This window comes from Myotis yumanensis, unplaced genomic scaffold (assembly GCF_028538775.1).
Source record: "Myotis yumanensis isolate MYYU_CA2020_CCGP unplaced genomic scaffold, mMyoYum1.0.hap1 SCAF_8, whole genome shotgun sequence".
NCBI classification, from domain to species: Eukaryota; Metazoa; Chordata; class Mammalia; order Chiroptera; family Vespertilionidae; genus Myotis; species Myotis yumanensis.
This window is the reverse complement of record NW_027223759.1, coordinates 39660882-39675795: the sequence shown is the minus strand read 5'-3', so window position 1 is coordinate 39675795 and position 14914 is coordinate 39660882. Positions and strand designations below refer to the sequence as shown.

At 40.1% G+C, this 14914-nt stretch overlaps 1 protein-coding gene across 4 annotated transcripts in view; it reads right to left on the bottom strand.

Moving 5' to 3' along the window:
• The window catches only part of CCDC141 (coiled-coil domain containing 141), a 171497-nt gene extending 157217 nt beyond the window's left edge, over positions 1 to 14280 (bottom strand). The window contains exons 1-3 of one of the 4 annotated variants that reach the window (XM_070422661.1): positions 14263 to 14280; positions 7722 to 7952; positions 4748 to 4870 (exon numbers count right to left, since the gene is read on the bottom strand). In XM_070422661.1, the coding sequence (XP_070278762.1) occupies positions 4748 to 4870; positions 7722 to 7823 (225 nt within the window). In that variant the 5' untranslated portion in view covers positions 7824 to 7952; positions 14263 to 14280. Of the gene's footprint in view, positions 1 to 4747; positions 5133 to 7166; positions 7272 to 7721; positions 8014 to 14262 lie in introns of those variants that run through there. The other 3 variants (XM_070422659.1, XM_070422660.1, XM_070422662.1) reach the window with 3 other exon arrangements.
• Positions 14281 to 14914: the final 634 nt, after the last annotated feature.

The window sequence follows — 14914 nt, the reverse complement described above, 5'->3', positions numbered from 1 at the left end:
AGCAGAGAAATGCCATATCACCCTGCAATTCCATTCATAGGTATATAACCCAAAGAATTAAAAACAGACACACAAACAGGTACTTGTATGCCAATGTTCACTGTAGCATTTTACAATAGCTGAAAAGTGGAAACAACCCAGGTGTCCATCAGCATAATGGTGGATAAACAAATGTGGTCTATGTCCACACTGTGGAATGTTATTCATTCATTAAAAAGTAATGAAGTTCTGAAATATGCTACAACATGGATGAACCTTGAAAACATCATAGACTAAGTGAAATAAGCCAGACACACACACAAGAAAAAACAAGTATTATATTATTCCATTTCGCTGAAGTACTTAAAATAGACAAATTCATAGAGGCAGAAAGTACATTAGAGATTACTAGGGAAGGGAGGAATGGGAGTCATTGCTTATTAGGTTCAAAGTGTTTGAGGTAATGGAAAAGTTTGGGTAATAGATAGTAATGATTTTTGCACACAACTGTGAATGTAATTAATGCCACTGCATTGTACACTTAAAAATGGTTGAAATAGAAAATTTTATATTATATATACAGGGTATCCCAAAAACATGTATACACACTTTAATAGCTGATAGCAGACTAAGCTTTGAACAAAGGAAATTCATCGTAAAATGCTACCAGAAGTTTGAAAATGCAGTTGATATACAAACACTGCCTTTATAATTATTCAAAGTGTGTATACATTTTTCGAGGAACACAGCGTGTCCCAAAAATGTATACACACTTTAACAGCTGATAACTCACTTAATTTTCACCCCTTTTTGGGTTTAACTGATTTCAAACAATGGGTGAAGCCAGGCTAAACTTTAAACAAAGAAAATTGATCTACTAGACTTTTATTATGGGGATATATAAAAGACAAAGTTTACGGTACAAAACCAGCAACAGTCTATGAATTGAGGGCACACAAATATCGAAAAAAAATGATTCTTGTTATTTGCAATTCAATTGCTTTGCGTTATCAGCAGTGCCTGGACCAGAATGGCCATTAGTTTGAAAACAGGTGTTGACCAAAAAAATTATTCATTTCTGTAGATTCTTTTAAATTTTGAAAAGGATCTGTATGTTAATAAACACTGACTTTATAATCATTTAAAGTGCGTATACATTTCTAGGGACACCCTATAATTTAGCACAATAAAAATTTTAAACAATGAATTCTTAGTAAAAACTCCAGTTTATAACAGGAAACCACACTATTCCTTATTTAAGGCAAGTTTTAATAAGACTTTTATCTTTACTACTATATAGTTTGACTATTCATTTCTAGCTACGTCACCAGAAATAGGACAAAAATAAGCATTCATTAGGTCAGAGATTTCGTCAGAATCAGAGAACCAAAAGATGTGTTAGTCAAGTCAGGGGTGAAATATTTTAGTGTTTTATATTCTAAAGGGATATTTTTTACTGAAAGTCACATTATCTACAAATATACATAACTGTATACATACATATTCATATATCTACAAATACAGCCAATGCCAGAGGCTTTCTTGGTTCTTATCGTTGAAATTCCTCTGGAGAGGAAGAACTTTCTCAACAACATCCCTGAGGTATTTCCAACTCCTCTTTCCCTCCTTGAATCGCCTGAGGATGCAATGTCATAGTGGCCACAGGCAGATCTTCTTTACCTGGCGTACATCCCTCTTCTCTTTCCCAAATTCCTTCTTTCTCATTATAAATAATTCAAGTCTGGGAATCTAGGTGCCCTTGGGAGTTAATGCTTTTCGCACGTTATTACGTTTTCCCCACTGAATATTTTTTCCCTGGATACTCCATTGGAGTTAAGTGCACCACTGTAAGGGAAATAAGATCTCTGGAGGATCGATCTCTGGAGTGTTTCAACATTAGAAACACTCATAAAAATTCAGTGTTTCCAGAATTTTTTCCTTTAGTCTAAATTACTAGGGTTTGAGATGATTTTTCAATGGAAAGGAGAAAATAGCTTTTCTATCAAATTAAACATGCAAATTATACCAATATATTAATTATTAACAGAGCAATTATACCACCTTTTTTAAGGCAACAGGCACTTTCATACATCATTGCATTTCTCCACAAAATTTCCTTTTCAGTTGTTTGAAGATAACTATTATTACGGTAATTTTTCAAATAAAAAACCTGAAGCCAGAGAGGCTAACTGCTTTGCTTAAATCCGAGTGGACTCAGCACTGAATTCCTACACCCTCCCAACACTCGTAACCTTGCACTTCTTTATAATTAGAACAAACTGCAGGAAGAAACAGACTGGAATGAACATTAAACATTAAATATTATTGGTTTATTGAACTACTAATGCCCCATCATTTAAAAAGCTCATATTAAAACTAAGTTGGGTCTAACAACTTTCTGTTATAGGTTAAGGTTGTGCCTACCCTGGCAGCATAATAACTAGTAAATTGGTTGACCTGTTCATTTTCAAAAGTGAATTCAAATTCACATTTTTTGTTCTTTAAAAAAAGTCTTTTGTCATCAAATCTGGAACAGATTCCAGACCCTTTAACTTTGTCAAGACCAGTAACATTGGAAAATGATGCTACTATTTAAAATTTCTTTGGGATGGAGGGTTGGGTGGACAGTGGTGTGTGGGGTAGGCAACGGTATGCAAGATGAACATTAAGAGGTCATTGGCTAAAGGCCCATGTGAAGTAAAAAACCCTTTTCACGTGAGATCTTATGATCCTAAACCCACATGCAAAAAGGGAGTATGTTCCCACAGTCCCATGATACGTTATGGTAAGATATACAATCACTATGAAGCTTCCCTCATCTCACAGATAAAAAGCCTGGAGTTCAGAAGGCTAGTCCATTACCAGAAGACTGGTTTAAAAGGACACAACTCTAGAATCTAGAACAACAAGCACTTTTTGACGATGGATCCTATTAAATGAAAAACCATTTCCCAGCTGAGCTCCTAGATCTAAGTATGCAAATTTGAGAAGAGTTTGGGGGATAGCTGAATTACTGCACCTAAGAAAGCATTCTCCCTGGAGTTGTGGGCCTGGACAGGAATGGAGTGGGGTGGGGAAAGAATGGCCTGAGAGACCCAGACTGCCATGAGCTCCACCACCCCCCAGTCCTCCAGCGAACCTGAAAATGATGGCTGGGTACCAACTGTTGGTGGGACCTGGAGAAAAGATGTAGTTTCAAGTCCAAATTAATTTCAGAAACAGGTGCATATGCTGTTTTGATTCCTGGGTCAATGCTCTTTCACATTATAATGTGGTTTTGTAGATATACAAAGGACTTCCTAGTGACCAGAGATTTCTACCTTGAAGGACAGCCCAGAGCCCAGAACCTAGAGCTAGGAGCTGTCTAAACAAGAAAATCAATTCTGGAATCCATTGGCCCCTGCTTCAGCACTAATTCTTTCTTCAACTCCTCAGTCTGATTTACTCAGTTACTTTTACTACCGTCCAATCAGAAAACCACTATTAGTATTATTCTAATGCAGATCAGATCTGCCTCTAAATCTAGGAAGTGAGTATAAATTCCAGCCAAGATGTTCAAAGAAACCAGTAACATTAAAATACTAAAAACACAGAACGTCTAGTCCTCCTGGGCCTCTGAATCAAACCTCTTTGATCTTGGAATGGCATTCACTTGCCTATGATGGTTATTACTCACAGGGCTGGCTGCATCCCAGAGCCCCATCCTCAGAAAGGGAAACCACTTGGGGCTTAATGGTTTACCTGTCACTGTCTTAAAATTCTTAATAATTTTAGCCTTGAATTTGTGTTTTATGAGAGAAGTCCACTGGGACAACGGGGGAAGAAATGGAGGATCGGAGCCTCGGGGCACATGTGGTCCTGCCTTCTGGGGATAGTCTCTATGCTACCCTGCCTGCTTCCCTGCCCCTGCTTAGTGACCTCTGCCACCTCCCCTGGCCTGGGTCAGGACACAGCTCTGGAAGAGCAGGGGTCAAGCCCCCACCCTGTGCACTGAGCCAGGGCCTAGGCCCAGTGCCTGGGAGTCTGTACTCACCCCGCACATATCCTCATGCCTGAAGGAGCTAGACATTAATTAGCAAATATATATATATGATTAAACAAAACAAAAAAACACCATGACTAGTCAAGAAAAAGCTTTATCCTGCTTTTTGAACAGAGTGCCCAAATTTTCATTTTGCACTGGGCCTTCTACATGATAAAGCTGGCCCTGATTAGATACCTTATCTGGACATCACGAACCAATATTATTTTTAGATTCTTAACTAAATAACCACAATACATGTGGAATAATAACTCTGATTTTACTAAAAGTATTATTTGGTATCAAGAACTCTTCATATTAAGCACAAAATCAGATATTTTCACTAGTTCAACAGAAGGAAAACCAGCTGTATTATTCTTGCTGGCAGGTGTCATTAACAATAGAAAGTCTGGACCTGTTGTTGTGACCTGACAGTTTGATGTATGAAATGGAAAAGTGATGGATTTTTTTTTTCACTGAGGCAGCCAGGAAAAAAAATTACTTATTTCTCCACAATAAAAATATTATTGCTCCATATTTTCTATCACATTGGGAAAGTTTTAAAAAATCTTGTTACTTCTCTCCTCTGTTGCTATTTGCTCCTAAGTAACTACAGTGTTTTCCAGGACCCACCTGGCACTCTGTAACAGCAGCCAGTGACGGCAGAGGGATCAAGAGGACGTGTAAGATGTGGGTTTTTATTTCTGTGCAGAGTGTATCTGCGTCGCAGCTCAGTATCTTTCTTACCTTGAGCTTGGCCAAAAGAAGTTCATGATCATGAAGGAGTTTCTTGGTTTCATCTTGACTGCTACCAATTTCTAAAATATTGGGCTGTGACTCAGCAAGCTGAAGTTGTACCCATTTGCCACACTAAAAATAAAAATGAAATGAAAAGCACTTTTAGTTCCTCTTGTTCTTTCCCCTTCACCTTCTCCTTTTTCTTTTTTTTTTTTTTAAGTTTCCAGTTATACTATGAACACTTTATTCTTTCCATAGAGATGGGCCTTAATAAATTGAAATATAGCAGGTCTAATATAAATCCATGCCTTGCCTTTTCTTTTTTTAATTCTTAAGATAAATGATTTTCTCTTGGCACCCTGTATTTAAACTTAACATTCCCAAATGAGGAACACATACAATAGATTATATATTATTGAATGTTACAAAATTACAAAACAATTCACATAACTGTACATTCACTCACTCACAAAAGTACTTTCCATAGAAATAGTGATATTCCACTCAGGCAGGTAGAATGCAAACTTCACCACAAGGGGAAGGTTCTGTAGATGCAATGTTGGCTGATCAGTGTCCTTACATTGACCTTACTCGTTTAACCAGAAAGACTAAGCAGCAGGCGAAACAACTGATTTGCATCTTATTTCAAAGTGAAAACATTATATTTTCCAACTTTTGGTGGTGGGCACTCAGTAAAGTAAGTAGGAAAATGTCAATAAAATCAGACACCTGTGACAGCTGCCATTTGAAAGCAGCCGACTTGTTTTCCACACTTAGGACTCCCTCACTGCTCTAGGCACAACTGCTCATTGCCGTTCCTGAGGAATTGTTTCTCTAAGAAGCAACAACTGATGAAGCAACAGGTACCATGAGCAGGCACATGCCCGTGGCTAGGTGAACTGCTGAAGAGAAATGAGAAAAACGCGTGTCTATTCTAGGTAATTAGTGCCCTGAGACCCTGTAGAAACAAGAGGCCCATATAGATCAGAGGTAGGCACTGCTTTCCTTTAAGATGGACTTTGCACTTTGAATAAGTTGGGGTTAGTTTTATATGGGATGGCAGTGAGCTTAAGGAGCTGCGGAGGGGAGACAAACGAATGTTCTTAGAAACACAGTTTGGTTAAATTAAGAATTTCCAGTGTGATTTTAGAGATTTTTTTTTCTTTCTGTCAATCTAGTTCTGATTCTCCTATAATTTATTCCATGTGCATTATTTCTTACCCTGCTCTAGGAAATAGTTCATATTTGAGGGAATGTTAACTTTCTTTTACACAGTGAGTTTGCTTCTTTTCCTTCATTGCTGAAATTTGCAGATACTCAAAGCAACACAAAATCACATGCAAGTGATCAATTTCTGCTACTTTTGCTTCAGGCTTTTTTCCACTCATTGCCTTTGAAGAGACGAGAGGGCGAGGGAACAGGCAGAGGTCCTGCGTATGTGGGGCCAAGTCCCCGCAGCCCAGGAAACAGCCCCGCCAGGACACACAGCCTTCGGTGCCCCGGAGCCCATCCTTCTGCTCAATGTCAAGTGCTGCTTTCCTGCTATCACTTCCGCATGAACATAAAATTCACAGAATTCAGTGAAATTAACCAGGCCTTGCCATGCATCCATGCACTAACAAAAGGCCAGAAAGTCACTCGATGAAGCCTGACGGCGTCTGGAAAGTAACCGGCTGGTAAGCGCCAGCTTGTCTGCCCGGTTCCCTTCATTAAACACTGAATTCCTCAGGTCAGTGGTCGGCAAACTCATTAGTCAGCAGAGCCAACTATCAACAGTACAACGATTGAAATTTCTTTTGAGAGCCAAATTTTTTAAACTTAAACTATATAGGTAGGTACATTGTTACTAACTTAATTAGGGTACTCCTAAGCTGGCCTTTGCTAAAAACGTCCTCAATCTGATTGAGGTACGTTCGCTGAGGTCGACCCCTTCCAACTCTCCCATCCACACTCGTCTTGTATACTTGTTTCGTCTATCTCCTTTCGTTCATCCTCTCTGTATGTCCAAACCATCTCAACATACCTTTCTCAATCCTCGACACTACATCTTCTTTCACTCCACAATGAAAACCGACTTCTGGGCATGGGCCACGAGGTTTCAATCGCACTGTATGTGTGCGCCCACACGTGGTATTTTGTGGAAGAGCCACCCTCAAGGAGCCAAAGAGCCGCATGTGGCTCATGAGCCGTGGTTTGCCGACCACTGCCTTAGGTGGTGAATTGTCTAGATCCATACATAACGCTTCATAGGGTTCTGCAGGTCATTTTCATAGGAAAGCAGATCACAGTTATCGTCTTCAACCTAAAGATGTGCTATCATCTTTGCAAATGGACAAATTGCTTAGCATAAAACATGGCATAAAACATTAGCCCGAAGTGGCTTCAACTTCCTGCTGTCAAGAGCCAATCTGACACATGCCCTTCGCACCTTCCCTGGCAGGGTCTCCATGCCTCAGCAATGTGACAAGGATTTGCCCGTGCCTGTACCGTGTCACCAGCAGAGCTAAGGAGGGCATGAGTCAGAGCCCCTTGTCAGGTGTTCTCTGAGTCCCATCCTGCCCGAAATAATGCCACCTCCTATCTGCTAGGCTCTCCCCTTCCCTCTTCCAGCACACCACCCCCTCTCAAAAACCACTCGTGTTTCATAGGTCCACTTGCCTCTTCAGCCTGGCAAGCATGAATCTGTAATCACCCATGCCTTGCCTTAAAAAAAAAAAAAAACAGCTTGAAAATAGACGGTTTGTTTTGTTTTTCACCAAGCTGCTGAACATGTTTCCTCACTAACTGAAAGAGAAACTATAGTAACTGGCTGACGCTTCATAGAGGTTTCTCTTCGCTGCTGCTTTAAGAAAGCAGTAAGATGTACTTGCTGGGTTAGCTCCTATATGCCGTGTACTGCTGATTGTGTGGAATGTTCTTCGGGATTATCAGCCCACAACCAGACGCCCACAGCCACACGGAAAAAAGAAAGTTGTCAGCTTACCTTTATGACAGCGATAACGATTTTAGAGTCCCCAGCCTGCACAGCCACTGAGCTGACGGTGGTGGTAGAAAACTCCACTTCAGGGCTTCCTGGGCTGGACATGGTCCCTTAGGTGCCGCTTACACTCCGGGCAGCCTTTGTACAGATGTGCGTCTGCTGGTCATTTCAGAAGGCAACCACCGGGGTTACTTGGATTCATTCAGGGGAAGAGCTCAGCTCCCACTGATTGCTCTGCCAGAAGCAAAGAACAGGAGGTTAAAAATAGACAACCCCATTGAGTTTATCACGAGAGAGAGAGAGAGGAGAACGGGAGAGAATCGCCACACCCCTAGTATGGTAACACTGAGCGCCTGTTATTTTTGCCATTATCTTAAATGTAGAGGGCAGTTTCTAGCTCCCTTCCTATCAGCTGATGTTTGATAGCAAATGGAAAAAAAAAAGTTACATCCTGACAACCCAAGTTAGTTTTGCCATTGAATCTGTCTCGTTATAGTGGACTTTGAAACCAGCCAGTCATTGACTGGAATATCAACTTTTCAGGACTTTGAAGACTCTTTTAGGCCAAAAAAAAAAAGCTTTCAAAATGTACTTTAAAAATAAGTTCTGGTATTTGTTTTGGTATTAAGCAAGCCATAAAACTGCTTGAAATATATCTTTTTAGATTAATCTGCTTTTCTAAAACTTACTGCCTTTTGTCAAATAAAGTTTATATGGGATACTTACATTTTCTCATAGCTTCAGATGTGTTAGGGGCATTTAAAAAACATTTCAACAAGCATCTATCAGTAGATACCTACCATCTCAGGATTTATTTGTGACTACTATACTCCACTGAACAGCATTTTAAAATTCAGTTATCACAAATACTAAGAAGTAATACACTTTGCTGTTACTTTTTAATTGCAGCAAGAATGTTTTTGTTTAAAGTTTAACACTATGTGTATTTTTCTACAATGAAATAAAAAATAACACTGTACTTCAGGTTTTATTTTTATTCTCCCTTCACTGCCTGTGCAGGAAAATTATAGACAGCTTCGAATCAGAGCCCAAGACTGGCAGATTAATCCTATTGCTAGAAACTCAGAGTGTGTCACAAGTTGTCTGTGGTATTAAACAGCAGCTGTTGGACCCCTTGTCAAAGAACAGCTGAAAATAACACTGACGTGTGGGTTAGAGGTCAGTTACAAACACATCAGAGATACTGACTCCACCGGAGCCATCGGAAATCTCTGGGACAAAGCCAGAACGGAGGAGATAGCTATAAACAGAGTTACATGAGTCCACTCGCCATTTCAACCCTTAACTCAGTTTAAAAGCACATTCAGGTTCAGGTTCACGGCCAATGCTCAGAAGACTGAGTCAGCACCACTGCTTTGTTTTGCTTAAGTTCGCAATAATATTATTGAGTTAAGGGGGGAAAGTGTTCTTACATATGTTTCTGGGTTCAGCAATCATTTTTGTTTCCCAGAGCACGTCAAGGCTGTTCCAGTTATGTAGCCATGACCGAGGGCCCTGCTCTCAGCATCTGCCTGCTGCTCCAGCGAGAGGAAATCAGTCCTTGGACTCCCTGAATGTTCCCTGATGCCACGAAGGGAGCATTTGGAGCAAGCTGAGACCAGATGCCAAGACACCACGGTGTAGAAAAGATTGTCAGTGGTATCCTACATAATAAAAGCCCAGCGGCCGAACGGCAGAACGACTAGAACGACCTGTTGACCAGTCGCTATGACACGCATTGACCACCAGGGGGCAGACACTGGACGCAGGAGCTGCCCCCTGGTGGTCAGTGTGCTACCACAGCAGGAGCACTGCTCTGCTGACCGGGATGAGTGCTGCTCACGCTGCAAACCCTGGGCCCATGGGCAGGAACCCAGGCTGCGATCCTCGCCTCCTCACCCCAGGCTCCTCCTCCTTGCTCCCTGCCGCCTCCAGATGCCCACAGGCCATGCAGCGCCGCCACCGGGCTTGCATAGCTGACCCCAGAGGCTGGGAGGCGGGTTTGTGGCCACTGTGGGACTGAGGCCTACTCCACCCCCTCTCAGTGCTATTGTCCCTGGGCCCAGCCCTGACTGGGTCCCCTGGAGAGGCCAGTGCTCTGGCTCCATGGAAGATGCTGGACTAGGGAACAGCCACTCAGAGGACGGGTCCACAGCCGCTCGGCAGACGGCAGACCGGGATGAGCAGTGCTCCCACAGCAGGCCGATCCCTGCAGGCCATGCCCCCCACCGGTGCACGAATCCCATGCACCGGTCTTCTAGTCATTTTATAGGAGAACCTGCAGAGAAACAACCTGACCTCTCTGTTGAGGTTGTCTCCATGTCACTGGCAAGCACCTTCTGCTTGAGCAAATCATTGGTCCAAACAAACCAAAGCAAACTGAATGAAACCAGTTCTCAGCTAATTGCCCTCAAGAAAAACCAAGAGTTGACGACTGTGCCACACCCTGAACTAAAATGCACAAAGCGGCATTGCTTAAGTCACTGTGTACATTGCCAATCAGAACAGCAAACAGTGACCCACACCCAAAATACACAGTGTTCTTTCACCCACAGTTAATCCTATTGTTAGAAACTCAGTACGTATCGTAAATTGCATAAAGGCCCTTAGGAGGCAAAGGGAACGTTGGCCGAGAGCTGCAAAGAGCATGGCTAGGAAGAGTGGCTATGTCCACAAAGCCCCACTTAAGGTGGATGATTGTGTACAAGGCGTGGAGGGCAGTGAGGAATGTGTGGACTTGCAGGTGTGTTTTTTTAAATCCTCACCCTAGGACATGTTCACTGATTTTTAGAGAGCGGGGAAGAGAGAGAGAAACATCAGCCAGGACCATGAAGGGGAATTGAACCTGTAAACTTTGGGTGTACAGAACAACACTCCAACCATTTGAACCACACAGGCCAGGGCTTGAATCACTTTTTTTCTCCCCTTCCCTTGCTTTTTATTTTTAGCCTCTTCAGCATTTTAGTCACCCCGCCACCCCACTTCCTGGAGTTCTGTTGATCAAACCTCTCCAGCCACATCCAACTCACGTAGAACTTGGGCCTATGTTCTTCATCTGGCATAATACTTAACTATAAATTACATTATTAACTCTGGTAACCAATTTGGAGAATAGTTAGTATAAAATATATTATACTAGAGAAATCAGCGCACAATAAATAGATGTTTCTTTAAAGCTTTTTAAGTTGGTTTGTTTATATTCTGCCTCCTCCCCCATCATCATTAAAAAAAAAAGCTCCAGAAAACAAAACAAAACAGAAAACCTTATAGGCATTCTCATATCCTTTGAAGTTTGCAGAGGATATTATGCCTCCTCTGATTATCCCTCTGGGAAATGCCTGCTTTTATACCAACTGAATGTTAGTGAAATATCCTCCGTGGGGAATCAAAAAGCTATAAATGGATCCTGTTGAGTTGCAAATAGCACTTTTTTTCCTCATTTTTTTATTGTGGCAAAATACACAAAACAAAAAATTTACCATCTTAACTATTTTTAAGTGTATGGCTCAGTGATGTTAAAAACATTCATGACGTTGTGCAATCATCACCAACATCCATCTCCATAAATCTGAATCTTGTAAAACTGAAACCTTATTCTATGAAACAATAATTCTCCATTGCTTCCTCTCCCAAATTCCTGTCAATCACCATTTGACTTTCTGTCCCTATGATTTTGACTACTCTAAGTATTTCATATAAGTGGAATCACGCAGTATTTATCTTTTTGCAACTGGCTTATTTCACTCACTATAATGTCCTCATGGTTTATCCATGTTGTAACATATGTCCAAATTTCTTTCCTTTTCAAGGCTGAATAACATTCCATTGTATGTATGTACACATATATGTATATGTACATGTATGTATATATGTGTGCTTTTTAATCCTTTCAGACCACCTCACAGGGTTATTATAGAGATTAAAAGAGTTTCTTCCTTCACATAAAGTGCTTAGAGGAGGACCCTGCATTTAGCAAGGGCTGTATTTGGAGTATGATACTAGGCGCAGAATTTGTGCTTATAAATATTGGGTGGCTGATTGAATCATATTAGTCATACAGAAAAAATACAGTTTTAGTACAACTCATCCATTCAGTATTTATTTATGCAACTAATAGTTATTGAACATTTGCTACATCTTGGGCACTTACACATGAGTACAGCAGTGAGGACAACAGGTCCCTACCCTTGAAAGGTGGCCATTCCAGTGAGAAAAGACACACCATAAACAATGAAATAAATAACCAAGATAAAAATCCACTGTAATAACAGCTAAGGGAAAAACAACTCGTAGTGGTTTAACTAGATGGAATCACAAAAGGTTACATTCAGAATTTGCCAAAGAAATCAGGGAGTGCTTTCAGGGTGTCTATTGGAATACAGAGACTAACAGGCATAATAAACTAAGGATGATTATAAAACAATAACCACAAATAAATTACACAATATGGCAAAGGGAATGGGGCTCTGAAGTTAGACTGACTTAACCTCTTTGTGCCTCAGTGTCTTTATTGCAAATTGTGGATAATGGGAATACCAACATCACATAGCGTTGCTGGGAGGATTAAGTAAGATAATATTTGTAAAACACTTAAAATAATGCCTGGCATATAAGTGATGTTCTGATAGTTAAATATTATTAATTATAAGATAACAAATCTATTAAGGGATTTTCTAAAACTGATACTATCAAAAATTTGAAATACAATTTTAAAATTAAGTTGACCTAAAGCATGGTAGGCTACTTAAATGGATTAAATATATTAGAAAGACATAAAATATGCATTACCAGAGAGGAAATAATCTCACTATAATCAGATGGTAAAAGCATCTCTGGGAGTCATCATTTTCTCCTAGAGTATCATCTTTACCATTCGCGTTAGCCAAAATGTTCCCTAACTCATTCTTTATATCTTGTAACATTCCTCCTGGCACCTCTCTGGTCTTAGTAAAGACATTCATTTGCCTGTGAGGGTCATTACCCTTGTGGAATACTAGCATTCTCAGTTGCCATCTGTCAGTAAACTGAAGCTGCTCTTCCCTCTTAAGACAGCCCATTCTAGCCAACAACTTATTTCCATTGCAGGTATTCGTTTGTTCATTCATCAGGTATGATTAAATACCTACTAAGTGTTGGGCACTGTTCTAGATGCCAGGCACACATCAATAAACAAAACAAAGTTTATCCACTGATGGGGCTTGTTTTATCATAGCAGAAACACAACCAATTAGAAAACAAAAATTGTATATATATATATATATATATATATATATATATATATATATATATATATAACTATGTCAGGATGCAATAAGTGTTATGAAGAAAAATAATGCAGGGCAAGAGAGTAAGTAAACAAGGGAAGAAGGATACTATTTTAGGAAGGAGTCAGGAAAGGTCTTCAGAATAGATGAGATTTGAGTAAAGACCAGGATTAAGTTGAAAAGAGCAAGATACACAGATATCTCAGGGAAGAACATTCCGAGTGGCTGGGGCATGCTGTTATATTTGAAAAGTATTCAGGAGGTCAATGAGGCTGGAGCTAAGTGAGGACTGAGAGAAGAGAGGACACTGATAGAACATGAGCCTGAGGCGATCCTGGCTAGGGCCTTCTAGGTGCCTCTACGTCCTGAACTGCTTGGGATAACCATGGTTTACACCTGTTGTCCTGGTGTAATTACTCTTAAGGCCTCTTTCACTGGCAAAATAGTCCAATTTGAATGATAAATTAGATGGTAACCCTGTTCTTAAGCCAAAGTAAGGATTCTGGATTTCATTCTGAGTTAGATAGGTCATCATTGCATCATGGTCATCATACAAGGAATGACATCATTTGACTTACCATTACTAAAGAAACTCTTTGTGGAGAAGAGACTGTAGGAGTCAAGAATGAAAGCAAAAGGTAGGATGAATGCCATCGCACCCAAACCACAAATGCCAACACAATGCTGCGTTGGAATGTTTCTTTTTGGACACTTAGACTTTACTTAAGAAGAATAACATATCCAAAATACCATGACTTCTTGTAACAGTTTTCATCTCATAGATTTCCTTGTAAACATGTTTAATGACATAAATCCTTAGCTTCTCCATAAAATGTGGGAGAATAATTTAAAAAAAATTTGTATACCTAGCAAACTTCCCTTCTATAAGTGGTAAAGAAAACAAAAACAAAACTTGGGCAAGTTCAAAGAATACTTAGCTTGGTCAAAGATCAAAGATGGCTGGATTTATTATAATTTTAAGCAGTGGTTTACCGAAAATGATGTGTGAAATTACATCAATATTTGTTCAATTATTACCAACATTTTTTCTTGAAGGTTCTCTATTTGGAGCAATGTATGATCTGGAAAACGTAAAATATATGTGTAGACTTTAGTTAAAATAAATAGCAAACATGGCAATTACTGATTTGGGAAAAGTTCTTTCTGAATGGGAGAAGTATATACAATACTTGGAGCTGGAATATATTTTTTAAAAAATCGCTGAAAAGCTTTCATGTACAAAGGTTATTTTTAAAATTTTAATTCTCAAGACCTCGTACCTGTGTTGAGCTTAGGCTCCAACATAGCAGGGCTCTTTGCTGGTATAACTCCTCTCAACAGTATGAAGTGTCCTGAGAGTTACTCTTAAGAAGACAGGGCCATTCTATGAGAAGTTGACTTTGGAAAATTACATTTTCTTTCTCTTTCCTTAGTGTTGCTCCACTCCAGTTGAGGCTGAGAATTTCCATCCCAGAGTAGTCCCCAGGGAGGCCTCTGGAGCAGCAGTAGTTCCAGCGGCCTGGGAAGCCAACAGTGACACTGAGGGTGAGCTGTCACTTCTCCAAGCAGCTACAATTTTTGTCAAGGAAGAAAAAATAGTATAAAACTCAAGGACATAAAAATTGGATACCCTAAACATGAATTCTAAGTTAAATAAAGGTGTGTTTTTTTAATGAGGTTCTTTTAAGAAACACAAAGACATAAAGAAATTAATATATCTATAATAATAAAAGCGTAATATGATAATTAGACTGGACAGCCGAACGACTTTCCAGATGACCTTCCAGACAAAGCCAGGGCTGTGAGGGCCGAGGCTGTGAGGGCCGAGCTCCTTGCACGAATTTCGTGCATCGGGCCTCTAGTATGTATATATTTGTATGATAACACACATATGCATGCAGATTCATGTTATATATAATAAGGCTCTTTTAA